This window comes from Hemitrygon akajei, chromosome 32, assembly GCF_048418815.1.
Source record: "Hemitrygon akajei chromosome 32, sHemAka1.3, whole genome shotgun sequence".
Classification (NCBI taxonomy): Eukaryota; Metazoa; Chordata; class Chondrichthyes; order Myliobatiformes; family Dasyatidae; genus Hemitrygon; species Hemitrygon akajei.
Window position 1 is genome coordinate 9119901 of NC_133155.1, and position 26003 is coordinate 9145903.

Genomic DNA, 26003 nt, shown 5'->3' on the forward strand with positions numbered 1-26003 from the left:
TTCTGGCATACTGCTAGTATCTTTCACAATAAAGACTGATGTAAAATGTAGTGAGATGGGACAGCAGGTTCAAACATTGATAAGTGCATTTGATATAGTGATCAGCCATTATTTAATTTCCAAAAACATTTGACACTACTCCTTTTGGGACATGAGTATCAATTTGAAGAATAGCCAGGGAGCAGTAAATCTCCAATGTACAGAAAGCATTGTTCAAGTGGTTGGCGGTGATCTAAGATGCAACATATCTCCAAGTGCTTCCTCTAACTCCAGAAATAAATTTCTAATTTTTCCTTTTCTTATCTTTCAAGTACTTTTTTTTTGCTCCTCCACTCTGTGCACTTTCCTGTACTTGCATTGCAATAGGGTAGAATTTGCAACTTGCCAGAAAGATTTACAAACTTGCCTGATAAAATCTTGGCTTGAAGGTTGGTGGGTGGGACCCTATTCTGATATTGCATGGCAGGGTCCTAGTTAGATGTAGAAGAAGTTCATACAGTGCAATCAAAGTGAGCTACTTTCATTAAAAAAAAACTTCTATTCACAGAAACATTCTTACTCTTCAATTCAGCTGGAAGTGTAACTGAATGCTTCAGACTTCTAAAAACTATTCATTCGTTGTTATGTGATGTGTCATATAACGTGGGTGATTATGGTCTTTCCATGATCATGTTGTTCTTGGCAGAATTGGTTTGCCATTTCCTCCTTTTTTTACAAGACAGGAGACCCCAGCCATTACCAATTCTCTTCAGAGATTGTCTGCTTGACTTCAGTGGTCACCCAGTCAGGATTTGTGACGCGTACCAATTGCTCATACAATCATCCACCACCTGCTCCCACAAAACCATTACAAATTATTAAAATGTTGTCATTAGTTTTTTAGAAAATTAAATGCATCTGGTGCACTGATGTTTTAAAAAATTTAGATCATTTTCCCAAAATTCATTGGAATTGTTTTCCTCTAGAGTTTTTGCTATGCCTACTCCCACGCAGCGCAGGATCCTTGGACAGTTTCCCTACCCAAAGAGGAGTCATTGCTCCAATGAACTACAGCTTCGGCACACTGTCCATCAAGGCTCCATCTACACCAACACCTTGATTGCCACATTCACATTTACAGAAACACTGATGTAGGTGTCAGTTACACAAGATAATATTAATCAATTCTTGATAATGTTCTCAACATTTCCTCATGAAATCTGGACTACTATGTCGCTTACCAAGTCTTTCACAGAATTCAGAAAGTTGCCATTGCGCTTCAGTTATTATATCCTAGCCAGAAAGGCTAGACTGTTTGGATTTGTAATTCAGAAGAAGAGATGACCTTATTCACATACAATATCCGGAATGGAATTAACAGGGTGGATATTGAGATGACTTCATGGTGGAAGAGTCACAAACAAGGGGTTATGGCAGCAAAAATAAGGGAGAAAATTAGATGCACATACATTTCTTCTCTCGGGAGGTAACAAATTACTGGAATTCCTAGCACCAGAGGGTGGCGGAGGCCATATTATTGGATGTATTAAGCTGTCTGTAGATATTTGAAAGATCAAGGAATTGAGAGCTATGGGAAACTGGTACAGAAAAGGAGTTACAATCAAAGGTAGCTCAGCCAATTTCATATTGAATGGAGGCCCACTTTTCCTATTGTGCTTTTTATATGCTTTGTATTGCACCTGTGACTGGAGGAACGGGAAGTTTAATTTTGAATGACTAAAGGGATTTACTATTGCAATATTGTATGTCAGTCAAAACTTAGAGCAAGTGTCTTTTTTTGTGCCATTGACCAATACCATTAATCAAGGGTTCTGTGGACCCAGGTCAGGAACCCCTGACTTAGAGGATAGTTGATGTATACATTATTTATTTTTAAACACTAGTTTTATTTCTGTTCAACTGCAATAAAATGTATTTTTTTCTGCTCCCTTTCAGAATTTGTAGTTTTGAGAGATGAAAAGTGGGGTGGCAAGAAGACCTATGTAAAATATGATCAACTTGAAAGTGACTTCCGTGATCAAGTAATTTAACATTAATTCCTGTAATATTAACAAAGATGATTAAACTTGTTACTTTGTGGTATTTCAAGATATAACTTTGGATATATCTTGTTTTGAATACTTAATTTATGCTTGTTATAGAAGGAGACAACAGAGAAATATAGCACAGAGGGGCCCTTCAGCCCATCTAGTCCATGCCAAAACCATGTAACCTGTCTACTCCCATCACCTGCACCAGGACCATAGCCCTCCATGCCCCTACCATCCATGTACCTATCCAAACTTCTATTAAACATTGAAATTGAGCTTGCATGCACCGCTTGTGCTGGCAGCTTATTCCACACTCTCACGACCCTCTGAGTGAAGAAGTTTCTCCTAATGTTCTCCTTAAACTTTTCATCTTTCACCTTTAACCCTGGTTGTAGACCCACCTAACCTCAGACACCTGCTTATATTAACTCTATTTATACCCCACATAATTTTCTGTACCTTTGTCAAATCTCCTCTCAATCTTCTACATTCTAAGGATTACAGTCCTAACCTATTCAATCTTTCCTTATAACTCAGGTCCTCCAGACCCAGCAACATCCTTGTAAATTTTCTCTGTACTCTTTCAAACTTGTTTACATCTTTTCTGTAGGTTAGTGACCAAAACTGCACACAATATTCCAAATTAGGCCTCACCAACATCTTATACAACTTCACCATAACATCCCATCTCCTGTACTCAATACTTTGATTTATGAAAACCAAAGTGCCAAAAGCTTTCTTTATGACCTATCTACCTGTGACACCACTTTCAATGAATTATGGACCTGTATTCCCAGATCCCTTAGTTCTACCACACTCCTCAGTGCCCTACCATTCACTGTGTGAGACCCAACCTTCTGTGAAGCTTGCTCATTGATGTCTACTGCTCCTGAAGCTGCAATTTAATTCCTGTTTAGAGTTTGGCAGGTGCAGTGTTACTTGCATGAATAACCACTTTTAGTTAGTATTTATGTGTATTAATAGATTAAAACATTTTCTCCTCAGACTATCCATCCTGGGGACCTGAAGGATTCTGTGGAAGTCATGTTAAATAAGCTGTTGGACCCAATCAGGAAGAAGTTTCAGACTCCAGAGATGCAACAACTAATCCAAGAAGCTTATCCTGTGCCTAAGAAGCAACCAAGTGAGTAGATTTTAGTCAAATTGATTCTTTGCCTTGTTTAACAGGAAGGAAACAAGTTAATTGTAACACATACAAACAAGCTGGATGAACTCAGCAGATCGGGCAGCGTCCGTTGAAATGAGCAGTCAATGTTTTGGGCCGAGACCCTTTGTCAGGACTGCAGAAGGAGGGGGCAGGGGCCCCATAAAGAAGGTGGGGGGGAGGGTGGAAAACCAATCAGAGGAAAGATCAAGGGGTGGGGGAGGGGATAGGCAGGAGAGGTGATTAATTGGTGGCAGAGGAAGGGATTGATTGAAAGCTGTTAGAATTTAAACACAGAATAATAACACCTGGTATAATAGAAGAAGGAGCCTGCAGACCCAGAATCGGGTGAGTAAATGATTTGAGGAGAAATTGGTTGGGGGGGGGGGGTAAAAGTGCATGTGAATTCCTAATGTTCATTTAGTACCATCACAAGAGACCAATGTCAGCCTCATTATATCTCAGCCTTATGATTAATTTCAACTAATATGCCTAGAATGTAATGGATTCATTGGAGCATTTCTGCAAGTCAAAGCTGAAGAATAAAAGTGAAAGCATTTTTGTCTTGAGCCCTTCCTGATTCGGAACATAGGCATGAGTTTGAAGACACAAGAGACTTTAATTGTTGGAATTCAGAGCAAATAACAAGCTACTGGAGGATCTTGCTGGGTTGGGCAGTGCTAGGTGGATGAGTCTGTTTCACCCCTCCCTTTCGCCTCTTTATACCGACTGCCACTCTTCGTCCTGACGCAGAAGTTTGACCTTGTATTGTAGGAAAAGACTGTGGGACTTGTCCCACTGAGCAGGTGGTATTTGGTGGGGTAGTGGGTTGTTAATGTAGCAGAATGGATGGCGTCGGGCCAGGAAATGGGACAATGCAATCGGTCCCAGCTCGTCAACCGCAACGCGTTCTATATTGTCCTGTGGTAACTGTACCATGTAGGCATGTAGAGGCATTGTACAGGATATCCTTGTCCGTGTAGGCATGTAGAGGCATTGTACAGGATGTCATTGTTCTAAGAAGATATCTATTGTTCTCATTGTTCTAAGGGGATATATAAAGGGGCCAGGGGCTGTGAGGTGCAGGACGACAGGGAGAGGACAACAACTAGCAAGACCAGAAGGAACCCCAGGTGGGGACGAAACATCCCAGGTGAAGACCGCGTTCGCTGGCGTGGGTGCTTCATCACACCTGTTCCTGGCCCCGTATGAGTCGTGTGGGAGTGGGATTAACCACACGTTGATAAGTATTGCTTGTATTGGGAAAAGGGCAGTTGCACAGCCGTGGGTAGTTAAGCTAAGCCGCTTTCCGCAATGAAGTGTCATTTATGCTAATATTTTACCTTACCAATAAACAAGTGTAATACTGTGATCCGTGGTCTAGTCTCATTCTTGTCGCGGGTACATTTTCTCTGATACCACGTTCCTGCTTGGTCGGATAATTTTCCGTCCATAACAATTGGCGCTGCGAGCAGCCCTTCCTGATTCGGAACATAGGCATGAGTTTGAAGACACAAGAGACTTTAATTGTTGGAATTCAGAGCAAATAACAAGCTACTGGAGGATCTTGCTGGGTTGGGCAGTGCTAGGTGGATGAGTCTGTTTCACCCCTCCCTTTCGCCTCTTTATACCGACTGCCACTCTTCGTCCTGACGCAGAAGTTTGACCTGAAGCACCAGCTATCCCTCTGCGTCCACAGATGCTCCTCAACCCACGGAGGTCTTCCAGCAGTTTTTTCCTGTTCTCTATTTATAGAAATGATTTTCTGCCAGTATTATTTTTGAAGGAGCATAACTTTGAACAAATCTTAACAAAAGGTGTGTATTTTCAAGTTGCCTTTCTCCAATACAACTTCCAGAGGGAGCTCCCAAAGGACCAGCTGTTGATGATGATGATGACATTAGGCCTTCTAGGCTTGATATTCGAGTTGGAAGGATTATCAGTGTGGAGAAGGTAAGTTAGAAGCACAGAGGACTTCTAGCTATCACTGAAATGTGCCCCTTCTTTACCTTTCTATCAGGTATATGGCACTGCCTTTAATAATTGGTTGCTGGGACAAACAAGTGACTGCTATATTAGATCAGTATTGTGGTTGTGAAGTGTTAGGTACAAGAAGTATACTTTGTCCATGTTATATCTGATACGGATTCCTGGTCGTATCCTGTATACAAAAATGAAAAGTTCTTACTTTCAAGCATAGTTAAGCTTTTAAGTTGAGAACATAGATCCAGAAAATACTGCAAATGTAGCAAACTTTCGATTCAGCCAGTTTTTTTTTCCTGTCATTTTGTCTCGGGTCTGGAAGGTTTTTGAAAGGAAGCAGTTCCATTGTTTTTCAATTTGCTAAGAATACAGTTATACAGAAATATATGCATATCCACTTAGTAAAATAGGCATTTATACCCTGTTCCTCACCTGAAATAACTGCCTGGAAGTTCAGAACACAAACACACAAGTCCAAAATTTGCTGGTTGAGTTTCATTGCTTGGCAGGCTATGCTCCAAAGCTGAAGGCTTCTGGAAACCCTGCAAGTTCATCTCCTTAACTTTCAAATAAATGGGCTTACTTTCCCAGGTCTGGTCTGACCTGTACAAACAAAGTTCTAGACAGCTGTGATAGTTAGTAAAGCTTGTGGGCATGGTTATGCTGCTTCGTATACTAGGGTTTATTCTAGTCTGCCCACTTTACAGTGTTCTGACACATGAAAGCCTCGGCAGTCTGAATTGGAACAGAACTCACTAGTGAATCAATGTTGGCAGACCCATGAAAGGTTTGCATGGTTTAGTGCTGCTAGTTGACTCACTTTCCCTGATTGTCTAGAAGTGTAGTTTAAATTACTTTTCCCTCCTTTTTCTTTATAGTTTTAATTTTGTCTTTTCATTGCTTGGGTTCTTTTGACTTGTGATAATCTTCTTTCTTAAAACCAATTCTAACTTAGAGAAACTGCAATACTTCCCTGACCTTTTGACTATTTTAATTCTTCTGACTGTCAGCTTTGCTGACATTCCAGCTTCTGTAGAATACATTAATCTTCATTTTTCTTGGATATCTTTTCCTTTCTCAAGGAAAGCTAACAATTCCACTTCGCTGTTTACTGAAAAAAATACTCAGTGCCATCCATTCTTTAATGAAAGATTATTCTTTCCCCCTTTCACCGCAAATATCAATGACCTTTCTGAGGTACTTTCAGCATTACATACTATTATTGCCTAATATCAAATGTTATCTCCTAGCTGTGACTGTTTTCACACTTCATTTATCAAGAAGGCTTGATAATATTCCTTCTCATGATATCCTACATTATGTACTTTGAGCTTATTTTTAGGCAGTTTACTTTAGAGGCTCTAAATTTGGCACTAAGAATTTCTTAATATGGCCTTGCCTCTAGATACACTGTTAATTCCCTTACTGTATTAATTTTCAATTGTATATCATAATAAACTAGCCTAATGCATGATTCCTGGTATGATCTTTTAAAAACCTTAAGGTTGTCGAAGAAATTGTTTATTATCAATTGTATTTTGTTTACCCTAGCATCCTGATGCAGAGAGTCTGTACGTGGAGAAAGTGGACATTGGAGAAGCAGAGCCACGGACGGTTGTTAGTGGGTTAAGTGCAGTACATTTCTGCTGAGGAGCTCCAGAATCGAGGCGTGGTATTGCTATGTAATCTGAAGCCACAGAAGATGCGAGGAATTGAATCTCAAGCCATGTTGCTTTGTGCATCCATGTGAGTAGGATTTTTTTTCCCAATAATTAAAGTTTAAAAGCATTATAAACCCTAGCTTGACGGCTACATTATACATTTTTGATAAAGAACGGACTGACTGCCAAATAATAAAATGTGTAGTTAGCTGGTATCGTTAATGTTTTGCTGCTGCTTTATACTTCACCAGCTGTTAGTTTTATAATCAGAATTTCAGAATGTACAATATTAAATTAACACGGCAAGGTTCAGGAACAGTTACTACCTCAGCCATCAGGCTCTTGAACCAATGACGATAAGTTCGCTCAACTTCACTTGTCCCAATCAAAAAACGATATAAAGGATTAAGTTACAAGAATATTTGGAAAAGATTCTTAAAATATCTTGGATTGGTTCTACAGATTTGCCTGTACTTCTACATAACTGAAAGATGGACCAAAGCAGACCATTAAAACAAACATACTGTATATATAAAGGGCACAGATTAGGAAAGTAGTTGCATACCATCACTGGCAATAATCCGTGGTCGATATGAAGTATAGGGGGTTTCATTCTTCCAAATATCTTCTTCACTCTCAGCCACAAGTAATGAATTACATACATGACTGTCATGTAGATCCTGAAGCAGTAAACGCTATGAGAAACAGAGAAAGTACACAAAAAAAAACAAAAATGAATGCCCAGTGTTCGCCACCACCTTGCAGGCCAGATATCATCATTATCATCATGGTCTGAGGCCAGAAAAAATGTTTATGCTTATAAAATGTTTAGTCAAGACTACAGTAACTGCTAGGTTGGCAATGTCACAGTGGATACTAGGTGACAATGAATAATAAGAAACTGATCCTCATTCATTCGGTACTGCACTAGGATTTGGTCTGTACCAATCTCACTTTGATTCACTCTTGGATATCAATGCACAGAGACCTGCTAAAGGATAAGCAGGAATCCACCAGTATTCTCGCTACTTTACACATATTTTGCTCTACTACTCACGAAGTGATGGAATACTTGGGTGGAAGTAAATTCTAATACAGTCAAAAGCAATTTGAGAGAGATTATTTAGTTAATGAAAAGAGGATTGGAGAATCGATTTAACCTGAAGTAGAACAAAGTGGCTGAAAATTAAAAAGGATTCTGAAATAAATGCACAAGAGCTAAAAGAGAAATTATATTTAGAGTTCCATTAAGATTTGTAAGTGGCCAATATTATAACTATTGCAAACAACATGAAGCTAGCCTAGACCATTATAATTGAACTTACTTAACAGCAATGGTTGGGTCAATTTTGTAATCTTTAATTAAAAGTTTAATTACAAAATATCCTGCAGAAGAGAAAGTAATTAAATGCTGCCAAGTTGGTATACATAAGTGAAAATAAGAGTTCTTTGATAAAATAACATTTATGTTCACAGAGTTTAGCAACATTTCCAGAAAGCCTTTGGTGGATTTAACACAGTGGACACCTGAAGAATATTTAATGTTACTAAAATAGGGGCATAGGAGAAATTGAATTAAAAACTGATAAGAGGGCTGCCAAGAGTTGAAATTAAAAAGATCTCAGATGGAAGGAAATTGATAATGGTGTTCCTTAGGACCTTGTTGTGGAACTCAGTCTGATCTCTTTGGATAACAAAATTAATTTGCTTTTGTATTAATGCACACAAAATGCTGAAGGAACTCAGCAGGCCAGGCAGCAGCTAGGAAAAGAGTACTGGACCAAAAACCTTTGGCAGGACTGGAGAAAAAACGCTGGGTAGGAGATTTAAAAGGTGGGGGGAGGGAAGAGAGAGAGAGAAACACAAGGTGATAGGTGAAACCTGACATGGGAGGGATGAAGTAAAAAGCTGGTAAGTAAACTAGTGAAAGCGACAGAAGGCCATGCATGGAAGAAAGAAGGGGGGGGGGGGGGGAAGCATCAGAGGGAGACGATGGACTGGCAAGGAGGTAAGGTGAGGGAGGGAAAATAGGATGGGAAATGGTGAAGGGGGGTGTGGGGGGCATTACTGGAAGTCCCAGAAATCAATGTACATGCCGTCAGGCTATCCAAATGGAATACAAAGGTGTTGTTCCTCCAACTTCAGGGTGGCCTCATCATGACATTGGAGGAGGCCATGGATAGACATATTGGAATGGAAATGGGCAATGGAATTAAAATGGGTGGCCACTGGGAGATCTCGCTTTTTCTGGCGGACAGAGCGTAGGTAGTCAGTGGAGCAGTCTCCCAATCTACGCTGCATCTCACCAATATACAGGCAGCCACACTGGGAGCACTGGACACGGTACATAACCCCAGCAGACTCACAGGTGAAGTGTCACCTCACCGGAAGGACTGTTTAGGGCCCTGAATGGTAGCGAGGGAGGAGGTGTAGCACTTGTTCCGCTTGCAAGGATAAGTGCCAGGAGGGAGATCAGTGGGGAGGGATGAACGTGTTTATTTACTTAGATGATCTAGCCTACTACTTTTAATATCCCATGAACCCGATATTCGAATTCCACCAATATCTCACATTGGGGCACCATAGTAGGACAATGGTTGGCATGATGCTACTACAGTACAGGGCGTCCCAGAGATCAGAGTTCAATTTCATCATCCTCTATAAGAAGTTTGTACATTTTCCCCATGAGCACATGGGTTTTCTCTAGGTACTCCAGTTTTCGCCGCCAGTCCAAAGATGTACTGGTTAGTAGGTTAATTGGTCACTGGAAATGGTCCTGTGAAAAGGTGAGAGTTAGATAGATGGGTTGCAGCATGGTGCAGCTCAGTGGCCCAGAAGTGCCTGTTCGGTGGAGGATCTCTAAATAAATAAATACTCAATTTTTCATTATTTCTCCCATTAGTATATTTCTTCAGTCTTGCCAATTAAACTAAAACAGGAGACACATCAAGTTACTGATGTCATAATAAAGTCACAAGACAGCATCAGTAAGAATATGAAACTCAGCATAAGAGTGTCAGTTAATGCGATGTGTATATTTTGGTTAAAAGTATTAATAAACATTTTTGACAGACAAAGGGAAATGTTAACATGGGGATAATAGAACAGGTCAGTGCTGAGCCCACAATCAAAGTTTTATGCTTTGGAATCTCAGATTCTTGCTATATGTACACATCAATAACAATAATATTTGTAGGACAAAATGATTGCTTTTAAAAAATGATACAGAAACTTCAATGGCACTTATGACCAAATAACTATGGCATAATAAACACAAAGTACACTGCAGATGCTGTGCTCTTTTGTACATGTTGATTTAATTACGTCATAAATTTGAGAATCACAATTATCACCTTTGATACCTTTTGTTCCAATAGAAATGTCAATCACTAAAGTAATGATAGTATTTCAAACTAAATGGGGAATGTTTAAACCTCTAGAATTGATGGTTACTGATGACAGAAGGGGGAAGTTTGTTGGCCTCAAAAAGAAAATGATTTTTCAATTATAGCTGCTCTGTGGTCTGCATTCTCTTGGATACAATGGTCAAAGTTGGGGTTTTAATTACTATAGGCAGACAAGTAGTCATCACAGCAATTAACCTCCTGAATGACATGTTCTAAAATTAAACATTATCTAAATTTAATGTCACTCTTCAGGTTTGTAGGACTTCAACTTTGTTTTCATTTGTCTGATCAGTTAAGCTACAGTTCAGATGTGTACTGTTATTGGTGATTGTTATGTCCAAATATGAAGCTTATTGATTACTGATGGTGCTCGTGCTCTATCCAAGGGAGAGGTCTTGTGTTGCAAGAGCATTTTCAAGTTGACGGAACAGCAAGCCAGAAGAGGAAGATTGTTGCAGTACTGACAGAGTGCAAAGGTGGGAGATGGGTAATGAAAGATTGCAATCACAGAAAGCAGACTTATGTCAGATTTCTAGGTGGTACTCCTGCAGGCTCTTTTCACATCTAAATGCAACAGACATCAGCAAATTCCTGGAAGAAAGCCTGCAGTACCTGGCAGACGGACATAATTACCGTCAGTGGCTGAGAAAGTCACAGTCTCTTCCATTACTCTTGCTTTCAATTACAACCAGCACACTGGTACAGACATCCTGAGGGTCGTATAAAAACATATAAGAAGAATGATAAATGTTTCACTTGCCAGGGCTGATCTCCCAAACAGACTGCATTCTGAATGATCTGACACTGTTTATGAAATGTAATGTGCAAATGCAACTCTTTCCTATATTGTTAAATATCCCCAACTTAGTTTCTCCATGTCAGTTTTTAAGCAAATTTTTCCTCTGTGCTACTCTGTATCACTCTGTTCTCCAGATGTCCCCATGTTATATCTCACCAAAGGCATTCTGAAATTGTGGCCACAACCTCTTCAGCGTAAGTACTTTTTTGTTAAAGAAATCTTACTTTCCTTCATGCAAACCAAGCCCTCTTCACCTTCGTGCTAGTCTATTTATAGATCTACTTCTAGCTTTGACCTTCTGCTCTGAATTGCATTCTCTTTTCTCTCAAGAGAGGATAGAACAGTCACACGTTCAAGTAAGAAGTTAAATATTCACCAATCAATGTGGTGGTACACTTATAACCACAGGATAGATGAATCACACTCCTGCAGTGCTGGAGGAAGTACAAACAGTGGATGAATAAATGGAGAGGTATAAACAAGAGTGCAGGAAAAGGATGAGGATTGCTGGTTGTTGAATGACTGTGAGCAGCTATACGATGGGATTCAGTTTGGCAAGGCAGTGGGAAAGTAGCTTCAAACATGGGGAAACAAGGTGAATTAACAAATGGACTTGCACTTCATACCCAATTAGCTTATTAAATCTTTTCCTACAGTGCCTAAGGCAACAAAGCTTGGCTGGTCATTTCTCAGACATGGTTCCCTTGAATGACTGACACACAGGTTGATTCTTGTTATCACCAAAGGAATCGCTGCTTACATCATGGTCTACTATGACAATTCAAATGCACAGGAACACAAGAAGTTGCAGGGAGTAATGGATTCAGCTAAATAAATCATGGTCACATGCCTCTACACTACTGGTATTACAGCAGGTGCTACTTCCAGAAAGCATTATCAAAGATCCCACCAGTCCAAGCCATGTTATCTTCTCGCAGCTACTGCTGAACAGGAGGTGCAGAAGCCTTCAGTCCCACATCACCACGATCAAAGTACTTCCCTTCAACTATTCAATTCTTGGATCTACCAGCATAAAAGCTGATTTATACTTCTGCGTCAAATGAATGCTGTTAGGTACAGCGTAGCCGCGTAACCTATGCTGTACCCTACGCCCTAACCTACGCCATAGCCGGATGCGCACCTCTCCAAAAAAGTAACTGCGCGTCGCGGCAACGCAGAACGCAACAACTATGATTGGTCCACTTGGTAGCATCGCATTTTCTCCTATCTATAGGCATATTGTGAGTACACTGATGCGAAATAAATGGTTGCAGACGATGAACCAAATTGTCAAATCTACCTGCCAACATAGGAAAATATTTGAAATGCATTTCCTTGTCCATGTCTCGCAGTGGCCGGACAAGCACAGAGTATTCACCCTCCTTCTGCCTCAATCAGTTCAATGGTCGTACATACCATCTCCTCCGACATCATCTCTCTTTTCTGCATTGCAGTAATTTCAATAAAAGTTACCCTTGTTCAACATTTATTAGCTCCAGGTCAGTCACCATTGTTTGAAGTACACAAATAAACTCTACACAATGGCAGAGAAACCCCACCGCCAACTAGTGTTTTGGCAGTGAATTGCAAAGCAACGTAGACACACCAACGCACAGGTATACTCACAATGGCATAGGCCACTTACGAAGGCTACGGCCTAGGCTGCTACACAGAGTATAAATCAGCCTTAACCCTAATCACTAGAGTTTAGTATCACTACAACTACTTTGTTCACCTTGCAATACAATAGACTTCTTTGTTTAGCATGTTTTTCCTTGTGAATATTGTTTATATAATGCTATGTGCATGCAGTGCTGCTACAAGGAAGCTTTACATTGCATCTGTACACACAAGTACTTGTGCATATAACAATAAATGTAACTTTGATTTTGAAAACGCAAAACAATTTTCTACCTTACATTCATCAATTACCTGATTGACTACACGACAAATCTCGCCAATTTTTTTAACTACTGTTCGATGCAAGTGCAAATACTCCAGTTCTTCCTCTTTTTCAGCTGTAGATTCATCCTTCATCCCAATAAGGTTTCTAGAAAAATATATCAATTTTTTTTAAAACTGTGTGGAGTTGGCGCATTTTCATTTGAAAAAAATCATAAAGGAGATGGGTTAACAAATTAATTAAAAGCTTGACATTAAATTTAATTAAATTATATTGTATTGGAAAATTTCAAATTTGCCGAGCTCAAATGTTGGAAAGTAAATGACATAACGATGAATCATTTAACTTACCTAATAGACAGGCTACACAAGGTATCAACAGACATTATTTCTTCAGAGATTAAGATACAAATTTTCCCAGTACTTTCAATCACCTAGACAGTGAGGAGGAATATCCCATTATTGAAATGGCATCTTATTCTCACCGTGTATGAGAGTAAACTTCAACTCTATCTTGATGAATTTGGATGATCAGCCAAAAATCAGGCATCAGTGGGCATCTGGGTTCCTGTTCATTCATCATGGCACCTTCACACTCAGAGTCACTGCTACCGCCATCATAACCTGTAAGGGCCCATAAAACCGAATGACCATAGGAACGGACATCACTGATTAAATGGATAAATAAGAGTATCATTACCTAATAACCTCTATGTCAGTAAAGTATCAAGCTTAACCTTACAAACTAGAAATAAAGGGAAGTCCATTCTCTAGAAACCTGGATGAACAGGATAATGCTCGATGGACCTGAGAAAGTAAAAAGGACATAAGACTAATTCCCAATTTGGGCCTACGTTGGAGGCCTCATCTGAAGCTCAAATTGGTCACAGGATCCATTCAACAGAAATGACAGAAGGCAGAAAGGGCCATTGTCTGTGCTGATTATACAATAAAACAAAACATAGGGGAAAACTGCATGCCTGAATTCTCTGCAGGCAGGATATAAATTCAGAATGAATTAATATCTCACACATTGGTTTGAAACATTGAATGTTGTTACCCTTCCATAGATGCTACCTGACCTGCTGAATTCCTGCAACATTTTCAATGTGTTTTGATATATGTATTTTGATAAGAAATTTGACTTTGACTTTAATAACTAGCAACCAGTGTCTCTGACATCTACCATTCTGAAGTGTTTCAAAAGACTAGATGTGGCATGTATAAACTCCACCCTCTCAGACAACTTTGTAATTCAACCTACTGACAAAACAGGCCTATGGCAGATTACATCTCCCTCGCTCTACAGCAGTTCTAGAGCATGTGGACACCGATAACTTTTTACTGATTACAGCTCCACCTTCAATACTGTCATTCCAAGCAAACTCATCTCCTAACTCCTGGGACTCAATACCTCCCTTTACAAATGGATCATTGACTTCATGACCAAGAGACCGTAATCAGTACACTCATGACTGCCAGGCTAAATCTGCTCCAGCTCCATTTACAAGATACAGATGATACCACCACAGTGGACTATATCTCAAACAATGATTTGTTAGAGTACAGGACGGAGACAGAAAGCCTAGTGGTACGGTGTCATGACCTTAACTTTTCCCTCGATGTTAGCAACACTAAAGAGCTGCTCGTTGACTTCAGGAATGGGGAGGTGCGCATGCTCCGCTTTACATCAATAGTACTGATGTAGAGAGGGTTGAGAGCTTCAGGTTTTTTGAAAAGAACATCACCAGTAGCCTGTTCTGGTCCAACCGCATTGATGCCACAGCCTGGAAAGCTGACCAAGAGCTCTATTTCTTCAAGTGTCTACAGAAACTTGACGTGTCCCCATTTACCCTTACCAATTTTTAATTGATGCCCTACAGAAAGCATCCTGTTCAAATGCATCATGGCTTGGTACTCTGCTAATACCTCAGCACATTACAGAAACCAGCCTCCCCTCCAAGGACTCTTGTCTGTATTTCTCACCATAATCAAATACACCACCCACCCCCAGACATTCTCTCTTCTCTCCTGTCAAGCAGGAGATACAAAAGATTGAAAGCATATGACACCAGGCTCAAGGACAGTTTCTATCCTGCTGTTATATGATTACTGAATGGCTCCCTAACATAAAATATACTCTCAACCTCACAATCTAACTCGTTGTGGCCTTGCACCTTACCGTCTCCTTGCCCTGCACTTCTTCTGTAATGGTAACACTTCATCCTATACTCTGTTATACCTCATACTTCCTCAGTGTACAGCTGTAATGAATTGATCTGCATAAATGGTTTTTCCCCCAAACCCCAGTACATATGACAATAGCAAACCAATTTACCAATTTATAAATCCATCAATCTATTACCCCAAGATGGAGATAATGCAAGTTAATAAGAAGTATCACTATCTGTAGTGTAGCATCAATATTTACCATCATCTTCCACTATGCACAGGTTGTAATGAAACAGAATATTTGTGGTTTAAAAGTAAGGGTGTCAGAAAAATGTTTCTCACCTAAAAGATCTGAATCCAAGCTGCCCTGACTGGAGACCACACTCTGTACTCTGCTTGGTCTGTGCTTGCAATAACCTATGAGTAGAGATAAAAGACAGGGTCAAGGATTCTATAAAGGGAAAAGTAAACAAAATTTGGAAGGGCAGAAGTCGGAGAAGGATAATTCCACATCATGTTTTCCTCTGGCTGACAGTTCATAAATATAATTGCTCACAAATTCCCAAAACTCTCTCAGCAAAGAGCAGAAGTTCAAGTGACAGACAGCTGTTGCTAGCCAGGGATGGAGAACAATAATATCAACCACACAAGAAATAGCAATTATCCACTAGAATAAAAGGGACTGCAGCAAATCCTGAAAATTAGTACATGGCATTTATCTGATACAACGCTGGATTATGAAAAGTTTATTTATACATTACCTAACCAAGGTAGATGTCCAGCAAACGCATTTCCGCATTTTAAGAAAAAAAGTCATTTTAATGTAACATGCTGTAAAGTTTCACTGCTAATGTTATGGGCTCTCTGTAATGTTCCACTGCTAAGGTAATGGTTTCTCTGTAGCAGCAATGTTTGGGTTATGACTAGGGATAACGGAGCATGTTAGCCAATGAGCGGATGTTGTTCTTTCTTATGTGTCTGGGAGCTGGGAATTCGTAGTCTTTTGTTGGGGAGAGATGAGCAGAGAAGACGCGAATGGAGAGAGTTGGTAGACCGCCAGACTGAGTGGACTTGGAGCCAGGGTCTGAAAGTCAGTGACAATCGGAGAAGGTCAATAGTAGATGAACGGCTTATCAGTGAGCTTCAACATTGTGCGTTAGACTGTTTTTAGAATGGGCCCTTTTTCTTTTGTTGTTTTCTTTACTAACCATTTAATCAAATTAAGAATTATAAAACTCAATCATTTAATCACATATTGTGTACTGATTTGTAACGGGACACATCATGCAGCATCCACCCAAATGAGATTCCTTCAGTTTAGCCGGGCCAGGGGACTATCATCCTCTATATTAAGCCATTAGCCGAAGCGAGAGTTACTTTAAAATAAAAGCTACCTCCTGAATTCCCACCTTCAAAACCCTGCAACAACATTGTTACTTAATTTTTCCAGATAATGGATATCTACTACTCAAATACTCAGGAGCCAATGGAATATCAATGAAAAAACACGAGGAAATCTGCAGATGCTGGAAATTCAAACAACACACACAAAATGCTGGTGGAACACAGCAGGCCAGGCAGCATCTATAAGGAGAAGCACTGTCAACGTTTCGGGCCGAGACCCTTCGTCAGGACTAACTGAAAGGAGAGATACTAAGAGATTTGAAAGTAGTGGGGGGAGGGGGAAATGCAAAATGATAGGAGAAGACCGGAGGGGATGGGATGAAGCTAAGAGCTGGAAAGGTGATTGGCAAAAGTGATACAGAGCTGGAGAAGGGAAAGGATCATAGGACGGGAGGCCTCAGGAGAAAGAAAGGGGGGGGGGGGCAGCACCAGAGGGAGATGGAGAACAGGCAGGGTGATGGGCAGAGAGAGAGAGAAAAAACAATATGTCAGGGATGGGGTAAGAAGGGGAGGAGGGGCATTAACGGAAGTTAGAGAAGTCAATGTTCATGCCATCAGGTTGGAGGCTACCCAGCCAGTATATAAGGTGTTGTTCCTCCAACCTGAGTGTGGATTCATCTTGACAGTAGAATATTAAATGTTTTTGTGACATTAGTCCGAAATCCCACAAAACTCACAGATAATAGAGTTATAGAGCACAGAAACAAGCCCTTAGGCTACATTCATCCACACTGACCAAGATGTCTACCTGAGCTGGTCACATTTGCCTGCGTTTGTCCAAATCCCTCTAAATCTTTCCTATCCATGTAGCTGTATCTCTTTTACATGCTGTAATTATTCCCACCTCTACCACTTCCACTGGCAGCTTCTTCTATAGACCTACCACCTTCTGTGGAGAACTTGCCCCTCAGCTGCTCATTAAAACTTTTCGCTCATCTTGAATCTATGCCCTCTCATTTTAGATTCCCCTACCCTGGAAAAAAGACTGAGCTACTCATGGTTTTATATACCTCCATAAGGTCATCCTCACCTCCTATGCTCCAGAATATGAGCTCAAGTCGGTGATAATGGAAACACCGACACTCAGTAGGCGGCGGGGTGGAGATACGTCTGAACCAAAGGAGATGTAAGGCGCTCCTTCCCTCCCCTAACATGCAGGGCACCCTTGGGTAGGGTGCAGCATCTGCTTAGCACACCTGATCATGGTCACTTGAAGCCATGGAAGCAGATGGTGGATAATCGTACGAGCAGCTGGTGCATATTGCAAGTCCTGGTTACGCGAGCACTGACGCCAGGCAGACCATCTCTGAACAGCATTGATAATGGCTGGGGTAATCTGTCTTGTAAAGACACTGCCCAGAAGAAGGCACTGGCAAACCACTTCTGTAGAAAACTTTCTCAAGAACAATCATGGGCCATGATTGCCCATGTCATACGGGACAGTACATAATAATGCTCATGATGAGACATTCAAGCTTCCTCTTCCATGTGTCACTAGTAACAAGGCTTTTCCTCAATAGATCCCTCAGTCAAGAGACCTCACCAACATCCTCAGAATGAAACCTGGCATCTCCCCATCAACCCTTGCCAATTTTTATCAATGCACATTTCTGGAGGCATAATGGCTTGGTATGGCCTAGAGCTGTGGACACTTCACAGAAACCAGTCTCCCCTCCATGGACTCTGTCTGCTTCTCACTACCTTAGTGAAGCATCTAGTGTAATCAAGGAGCACCACACATTCCAATCATTCTCTCTTCTCCTCTCTTTCATTGGGCAGAAGATACACAAGCCTGCAAGCACATGACACCAGGCATAAATACAGATTCTACCCTGTTATTATAAGACTATTAAGTAGTTCCCTAGTACGATGAAATTGTCTCTTGACTTCACATTCTACCTCGTTATGATCTTACTCTCTGTTATTTACCTGCACTGCACTTTCTTTAATAATAATTTAATAATGCATAATAATTTATAATGCACTGTGTAACAGAATGCAAGACAAGATTTTCACTATATCTTTGTACACGTGACAATAAGAGACCAATGCCACATCTGGGTGTTCATCTCGCTGACTGAGAGTAAGTCAACACCGCGATTCGATCTGTAACAGCCTCCATTGCAACTTAACATTCTTGTATTATGCCTACCAAGTTTACACAAGGAGCTAGGTGAAAAGAATGACATACCTGCGCTACCAGGTATTATGGACTGCACAGACTCAACGAGATTCACAGCAGAAGACATCTGCGATGGTGGATTTGAGAGTTGAATTTTCTCAGGCATTGGGCTTGACTGTAGGAGGGGCATGCTGCTGAGGATTCCCTCAGGTTTGATCACTGTAAATGCTTGATCCTGTTGGTCAGGTTGTGTGACAGAGAGACAGGCTTTTCCATCCATGTTTTCCTCCGGTAGTTCAGATGATGCGAGACATGCTCCGTCAGTTGCTGTTGGTACTACTATTCTCTCAGCTATGAGTTTGCTTTCCTCTGCTAAGATCTGTAGAAGAGACCACAAGGCAAGAACCATGATTAAGCCAAGGTACCATCCATTAGCAACCGGAACTGACAGAATTGAAAGGATCATCGCGCCCATCAAACTTGCCCTGTACAGTTACGGTTCAACTATACATCATAAAACCTTTTACCCAGCAGCAGCCATCTAAATTTGCTAGAACAACCAAAAATATGGAGAGAACGGAAGTATCCCAGGCCATTTTAAGGATAAGGAATCCAGGAAGTTCCTTCCCAGCTCTCAGCCAAAATGAGTCCCAGAAGAATAATGATCGTGAGGTCATTTGGCTTCACGTATCACTTCCCAGATAGCCTCTTCCCCTTCCCCCCACCTTTTTATCCAGGCACCATCCCCCTTCCTTCACAGTCCTGAAGAAAGGTCTTAGCCCAAATCTATTGATATCCATAGATGCTGCCTGACCTGAGTTCATCTATGATTTTGTGTGTGTGGCTTTGGATTTCCAGCAACTGCAGACTTACTCATGTTAATGACCATGAGATTTCTTATTTCAATATACCAAAAAAAGGGGGATAATATCTGATACTCATCCATAACCATTTTAAAAGTTTATAAACTCATACGTACTGGCCAAAACCATAACTTTTTCCCCAAATTTTGCCTACTCACTCCGGGAAAAAAAACTGCTGAAATCTACCATTTGGCAAAGTATAGAATTACAAGGATAATCAGCACAGCTTTGTGCAAGGGAAGTCAGGTATTACAAACTTGATCAAGGTTTTTTTAAGGTGGTGAGAAAGATTGATGATGGACTTTTACTAAATTTGACAAAGAAATCAGAGAGTAGACTTGGAGGAAAGTAATATATCACAAACAACAAAGGTCTCAGTACTGATCACTGCAAAATAGTTTTGGTATCTTTACTGTTTGCAATATAAATGATTTTGATGAAAATATAGTTGAACTGATTGACAAGTTTGAAGACAACACAAAAATTGGAGTTGTGGGTAATGAGTAAAGTTATCAAAGATTCAGCATGATAGATATCAATTGGGAATATAGTCAGAGAAATATTAGATGGAATTTAATTTCAGAGGTCAAATGTCAGATGAAATTATATAATAAATGGCAAGGACCCTCAGAAGCACTGCTTGGCCAAAACTCCCTGAAAGTGGCAAAATAAGTAGTTAGGATGGTAAAGAAGGCATATGGCAAATTTGCCTTCATCAGTTGGGACACAGAGTTAGGAAAGCTGGCATGTCAAGCTGTAGCTCTATAAAAACTTTGGTGAAGTCGCATCGTGTGTGCTATTCTGGTCACTACATTGCAGCAAGGATGTGAACCTTGGAGAGGCTGCAGAAGAGGTTCACCAGGATGTTATTTGGATTAATAGATTATCTATAAGGAGAGCTTGAACAAACTTGGGATTGTTTTCTCTGGAACACTGGAGGCTGAAGGGTGACCAGATACACATACATAAAATTATGAGAGGCATAAATAGGGTAGATGATCAATCTTTTACTCAGGTAAAATACTAGAGGTACAAGTTTAAAAAATGAGAGTGGGAAATTAAAAGCACATTTATGAGGCAAGTTTTGTATTATTTACACAGTGAGAGGCCGGTGCATCAAATGCTTGTCATGAGAGGTGGTGGAAACAGATATGACAGCAGCATTTAAGAGGCATTTTGACAGGTACATGAACAAACAGGAATGGAAGGAATTAGTTTATTTCCGGTCATATGGGATTAGTTTATTTTGTCTTTGTGTTTAGCATAGATGTAGTAGGCCATAGGGTCGGTTCCTGTGTTGTATTGTTATATGGTTGGGTTGAGTTGGAGTTGTTCTCTGATCTTGGCAATCCATTTGCAAACGTTTCATTACCATATAAGGGGGCAACCTCAGTGTGCTGTTCACTTGTGGTATGCCCTCTGAATGCTTGGCCTTTATATACTTATCAATCTGTTGACTGGTCATCATTAGCGAAACACAATTGTGATGTAGGAAGGGGGGTCTCGTCACTGATTAGTTAAAAGGTGAACTCTGTGCGTTGTCTGGAATTTTGCCTACATTGGCCTATAAATGGGATCAAAGACTACATGTCTGATTATGGAATTGTTTGTGGAAAACTACGATTCTAGGAATTCTCCTGCACGCTGCCATGACTTTCACTGATGCCCAGTTGAATGTGTGCCCCTCTTGAATTTCACGGGTAGAGACTAGGGAAAGTTGGTCATGCCGCTTAATAGCCAGTTGATGTTCATGGATCCTTGTGGATAGTTTTCTCCCTGTTTGGCCAACGTTAATATTTGCTGCAGTCCCGAAGTTAGGTTTTACAGACCACACTGGACTTGTCCAATAGCTTGGTTTGTTCTTTAGGTCTGTAGAGTACTTTCTTCAATGTTGGCTTGACCGAAATTCTATGTTCTTGGGGCAATCGGGCTGCCATTCCGAAATATTTCAAATATATGGTCGGATGACTCATTTGTTCTATGTTCTGGTCTTGAAATATTTTTGCATACCAGGCACAAATCCCTGTTTATCACTAATATACATTATCACCTTTGACACCACTGCACACTGTGCACTTTGAAAGCAAATTGAAAACGAGCTTTAAATAAAGAACATTTTTTAAAGATGAAAACATGCTGTTCATTTCATTCCTAAGACATTACAATTATATCTGAAATCTAATCGGACATGAATCTAATTACGACAGCAGTTACAAAACTTCATCGCTGCAGAAGTTCACTTCTACAGTGATCAAGTAGACAGAAAAATATTACTGATGATCATTATTTTGATAAACTAAACTCTCAACCAGGAAACCATCTCAAATATTACCTGTGACTTCTCTTCAGTCTTTTCTCCCTCAGTCACAGACGATGCTCTGGCTACTTCCATTTGTTTAGTCCAACCTTCCTGGGGTTGATGGCAGATCAAGGCTACCTCGGCATCGATACTCTTATCACAGGTCATTGTCACAGCCGTGCACTCACTCTCTAGACTTTGCTGTTGGGGTTCTGGGGAAAGTTTTCGTCCGATGCCCACCCTCTGTGCACGCAGACGACTCACGGATAAATAGTAAAAGTTGTTTGCTTCCTCATTGAGGAGATACCCTGAAAGATTCATGCGCTTAAATTCCTGAAAATGAAAACACAGAAAGAACAGTTAAAACAAAGGCATAACAAAGGTAAATTATCAAGTCCTGTCTGCCTATTTTCATCTCCTCCAGTACCATGTCCGATAATTAGGCTATTTACTCATATTATCTTGCTTCTAATCCTGAAAATTTACAATAAATTGTGATTTGAATACAAACAATAATTTTTACCTTTTTAACTGTTATTTTAATTAATAGTTTTGTCCACAAGCATATTGGAATTGTCTGCCCTTTTACTGTGTGTTGCACAGAATATTACATTACATACGATTAGTACAGAAATAATTGAATGGTAGTCAGTAAAAATCAAGAAAGAAAGGTGGAATGAAGTCAAGACTCTGGATAGATCTTGACAAGGCAGGAATAGCAAGGATTTCTTCCTGCTTACTTCTTTGTGATTGTGTAAAAGACTCGTAGTTTTTTTTAAAGGGGAAGATGAATTTCTGCATAGGACAATTAAAATAAAATGCAGGCAATGTTTTAGTATGAATTCTGTTTTCATCAAGAAAGACTTCAATTGGAAGGGGTGACACTGTGAGCCAGTTATTGGAGTTAATGCTTCAAACTCCAGATCCGTCTGAACATCCTTTGCAGTCTCTATCACTTTCTTACTATGTCTAGTCTGCTTCCTCCTGGTGTTCTATTTCACTCAGATATCCCAAAGATGTGTAGAATAGCAAGTAGGTTAACTGGTCAGTCCAATGTAGGTTGGTGATAAAATCTGGAAAGGACTTGATGAGAATGTGAGGAGAACAAAATGGAACTAGTGAAACTTGGTATTTGATGGACAGCATGAACCTAATGGGTCAAAACATCCACTTCTGTGCTGTACAACTTAATGACACTGTAACTGCCTGTTTGTTATTAATACAAGAGAATTTTCCTCATGGGCGATTTTAAGAGCTATTCTGAGGAAGGGTGTGCACGTAACAGCTAATTATTAACCAGATTTTTTTAACTTACGGGTTTTAAAATTTCTGCTAACCCTAAGCTGTCTGAAAATGTGTAAATTGTGTCTCACTAACTCAATTTCCCACTCTTTGGCAAGTGTGTATGTAGAACATTAGTAATACTTGGACTAGGTTTCTTTTGGTCAATTCTCTTTAAAATTAACAAACTACTTGACATCTTATCCTAACAATTCTGCACACCTCTTTGAACTTCTCCAGTGATTGCTCCGGATCAAAAACAAATTGTAAAGGAACAACTTCACTATGACATCGTGGCCTGCCCTTTGACCTGGACACATGATCCGATACTTTCTGTAGGATAGCTAAGGTAATATTTGTTGAATGGCGCAGTGCTGATACTATTTCATCTTCCAGGAGCCAATGAATCTAAAGAAGAGATGGATTTTAGAATAAGTAAGAGAACAATAAACAAACTTTATGAAATCCATGTACTTTAACTCTTAAGACTATATAAATATAAAGCCAGAAAGCAATCTGTCACACTTTATCTTTAATGAAAAAATGAAGTTGATACGTAACTGAAGTCATAAATTCACAAATAATATACTTCAAAATAGCTGGCTAGATACAGCAAAACCTATTTCATTTCTTAATAATTATAAAAATAAAACTTTCAAGGTAAATTTGGTTCCCTATGAAAAATTGTACTGGGAAATACGAAATGGCAGGAATAAATAAAGAAATATTTTATTTCCATCTTCACAGCAGAAGAGAAAAAATATGTACTAGAAATTGTGGGGAATCATTAAGATCTGTTCTGAGGAAGGCACAACCTATACGAAAAGAATGGGTTGCACCTGAACTACAGAGTAACTAATAGCCCTGCAGGCATGTTTACTTGAGCTGCTGGAGAGTGTTAAACTAATTTAAAATCCATATACAGCATGCATTCAAATATAACACTTTCAGTGTCATATTCATCACCCTTTTTAATTTTGCCCCCACGTTACACTTATCCCACTGTCTGCAATTATGCCCTATCATCTGCCTATTCTTCCTCACAGTGTCACTGCACACATCCACCTGCCAAATTAGGATGGGGCAGTTGGTATACAAGTGTGTGTGGTGACACTGTGAGGAAGAATAGGCAGATGATAGGGCAAAATTGCAGACAGTGGGATAAGTGTAACGTGGGGGCAAAATTTAAAAGGTTGATGAATATGACACTGAAAGTGTTATATTTGAATGCATGCCGTATGTGGAATAAGGTCGATGATCTTGTAGCACAGCTAGAGATTGGCAGGTATGGCATTGTGGGCATCAGTGAGCCACAGCTGAAAGAAGATTATATTTGGGAATTTAACATTAAAAGATATACCTTGTACTGAAAGGATGTAGGTAGGCAGCGGGGATGGGGTGGCTCTGTTGGTAAAAAATGAATCAAACCCTTAGAGTACAGGAAGATATACCATCCTTGTCAATAAAGTTAAGTAAAAAGACCCTGATGAGAGCTATCTAAAGCTCTCTGAACAGCAGCCAGGAGGTAGGATAACACATGACAATGGGAGACAGAAAAGGCATGTCAAAAAGGCAAGGTTATGATTGTCATGTAGGATTTCAATATGCAGGTAGTTTGAGAAAATAATATTGGTGCTACGATCCCAAGGGAGGGAATTTGTAGAATAGCTACAAGATAGCTTTTTAGAGCAGCTTGTGGTTGAACCCAATAGGGAAAAGGCAATCCTAGATTGGGTGAACCAGCTCTGTTTGGAGGTTTAAAGTAAAGAAATCCTTAGGTGGCACATTTCATAAATATGCTAGAATTCACCCTGCAGTTTAAAAGGGCGAGGATAAAATCAGATGTATCAGTATGGCAGTGCAGCAAAGGGAACTACAGAGACATGAGAGAGGAGCTGGCCAAAGTTGATTAGAAGGGGATACTAGCAGGGGTGACAAGGAATAGCAATGGCTGGATTTTCAGGGAGCAATTCAGAAGATGCAGAAAAGACACATCCCAAAGGCTAAGTAGTATTTTAAAGGGAGGATGAGAAAACCGTGGCTGACACAGGAAGTTAAAGATACCTAAAAAGCAAAAGAGAGGGCATAAAATATAGCAAAAATTAGTGGGAAGTTTGAGGATTGGGAAGGTTTGAAAAACCAACAGAAGGAAAGTAAAAAAATAAACAAGGAGAGAAAAGATAAAATATGATGGTAAGCTAGCCAATAATATTTTACTGAAATTTTCTACCTTTTAGTAAAATGAGAATCATGGAATTATTTTCAAGGCACAGCAAGACAGCTTGTTGAAAAACTGTTTTCACTAGCCTCAAGATAAAGATTCAGCCATTTAGGGCTGAGATATTTTCCATCTACAAAGACTATGAGTTCTTATTCAATAACTGTTTTCAAAACTCTATTATCTATGATTATTCAGTAGATAAAATTACCAGATATAGGAAAAAGCAGGAAATGAAGTCAACCTGAAGCTAAGAAATTATTTTGCTTAATGGGCAGACCAGGGTTGTTCAGTAATGTAACCTTCATCTTAACCATTTGTCCTGTTCTAATGTAAATGTTCTAATATTAAATTCTTCAACTAAGCCTTAAGCTACCCCACTTTAAAGTTCCTTCAGCTCAATGCAATTTACAATTTTGCTTAAGTGAGGTTAGGAGGTTTAGTGAGGTCCATCCTGCAGAAGGGTTTCGGCCAAAAACGTCAACTGTACTTTTTTTCCATAGAAGCTGCCTGGCCTGCTGAGTTTCTCCAGCATTTTGTGTGTGTTGTAAGTAAGGTTAGGGAATATTCCCCCTATTGAAAGTATTAATTGTTACAAATGCACAATGGCAAGATTAATAAGCAAGGATATTATTTTACAGCAGAGGCTATGACTCAGTGGGACAAACTGCCTCTTTCACATCCACGAGCCCCATAC

General features: G+C 39.9%; 1 protein-coding gene and 1 pseudogene across 1 annotated transcript in view; one reads left to right on the top strand and one right to left on the bottom strand.

The window, feature by feature from the left end:
- The window catches only part of LOC140719662 (tyrosine--tRNA ligase, cytoplasmic-like), a 48591-nt pseudogene extending 31126 nt beyond the window's left edge, over positions 1–17465 (top strand).
- A 1073-nt stretch (positions 17466–18538) lies between these two features.
- Positions 18539–26003, bottom strand: part of LOC140719592 (KICSTOR complex protein SZT2-like) — a 59981-nt gene continuing 52516 nt past the window's right edge. Inside the window, exons 17-19 of the mRNA XM_073034295.1 lie at positions 23311–23496; positions 21841–22140; positions 18539–19024 (exon numbers count right to left, since the gene is read on the bottom strand). Of these exons, the coding sequence (XP_072890396.1) occupies positions 18539–19024; positions 21841–22140; positions 23311–23496 (972 nt within the window). The remainder of the gene's footprint in view (positions 19025–21840; positions 22141–23310; positions 23497–26003) is intronic.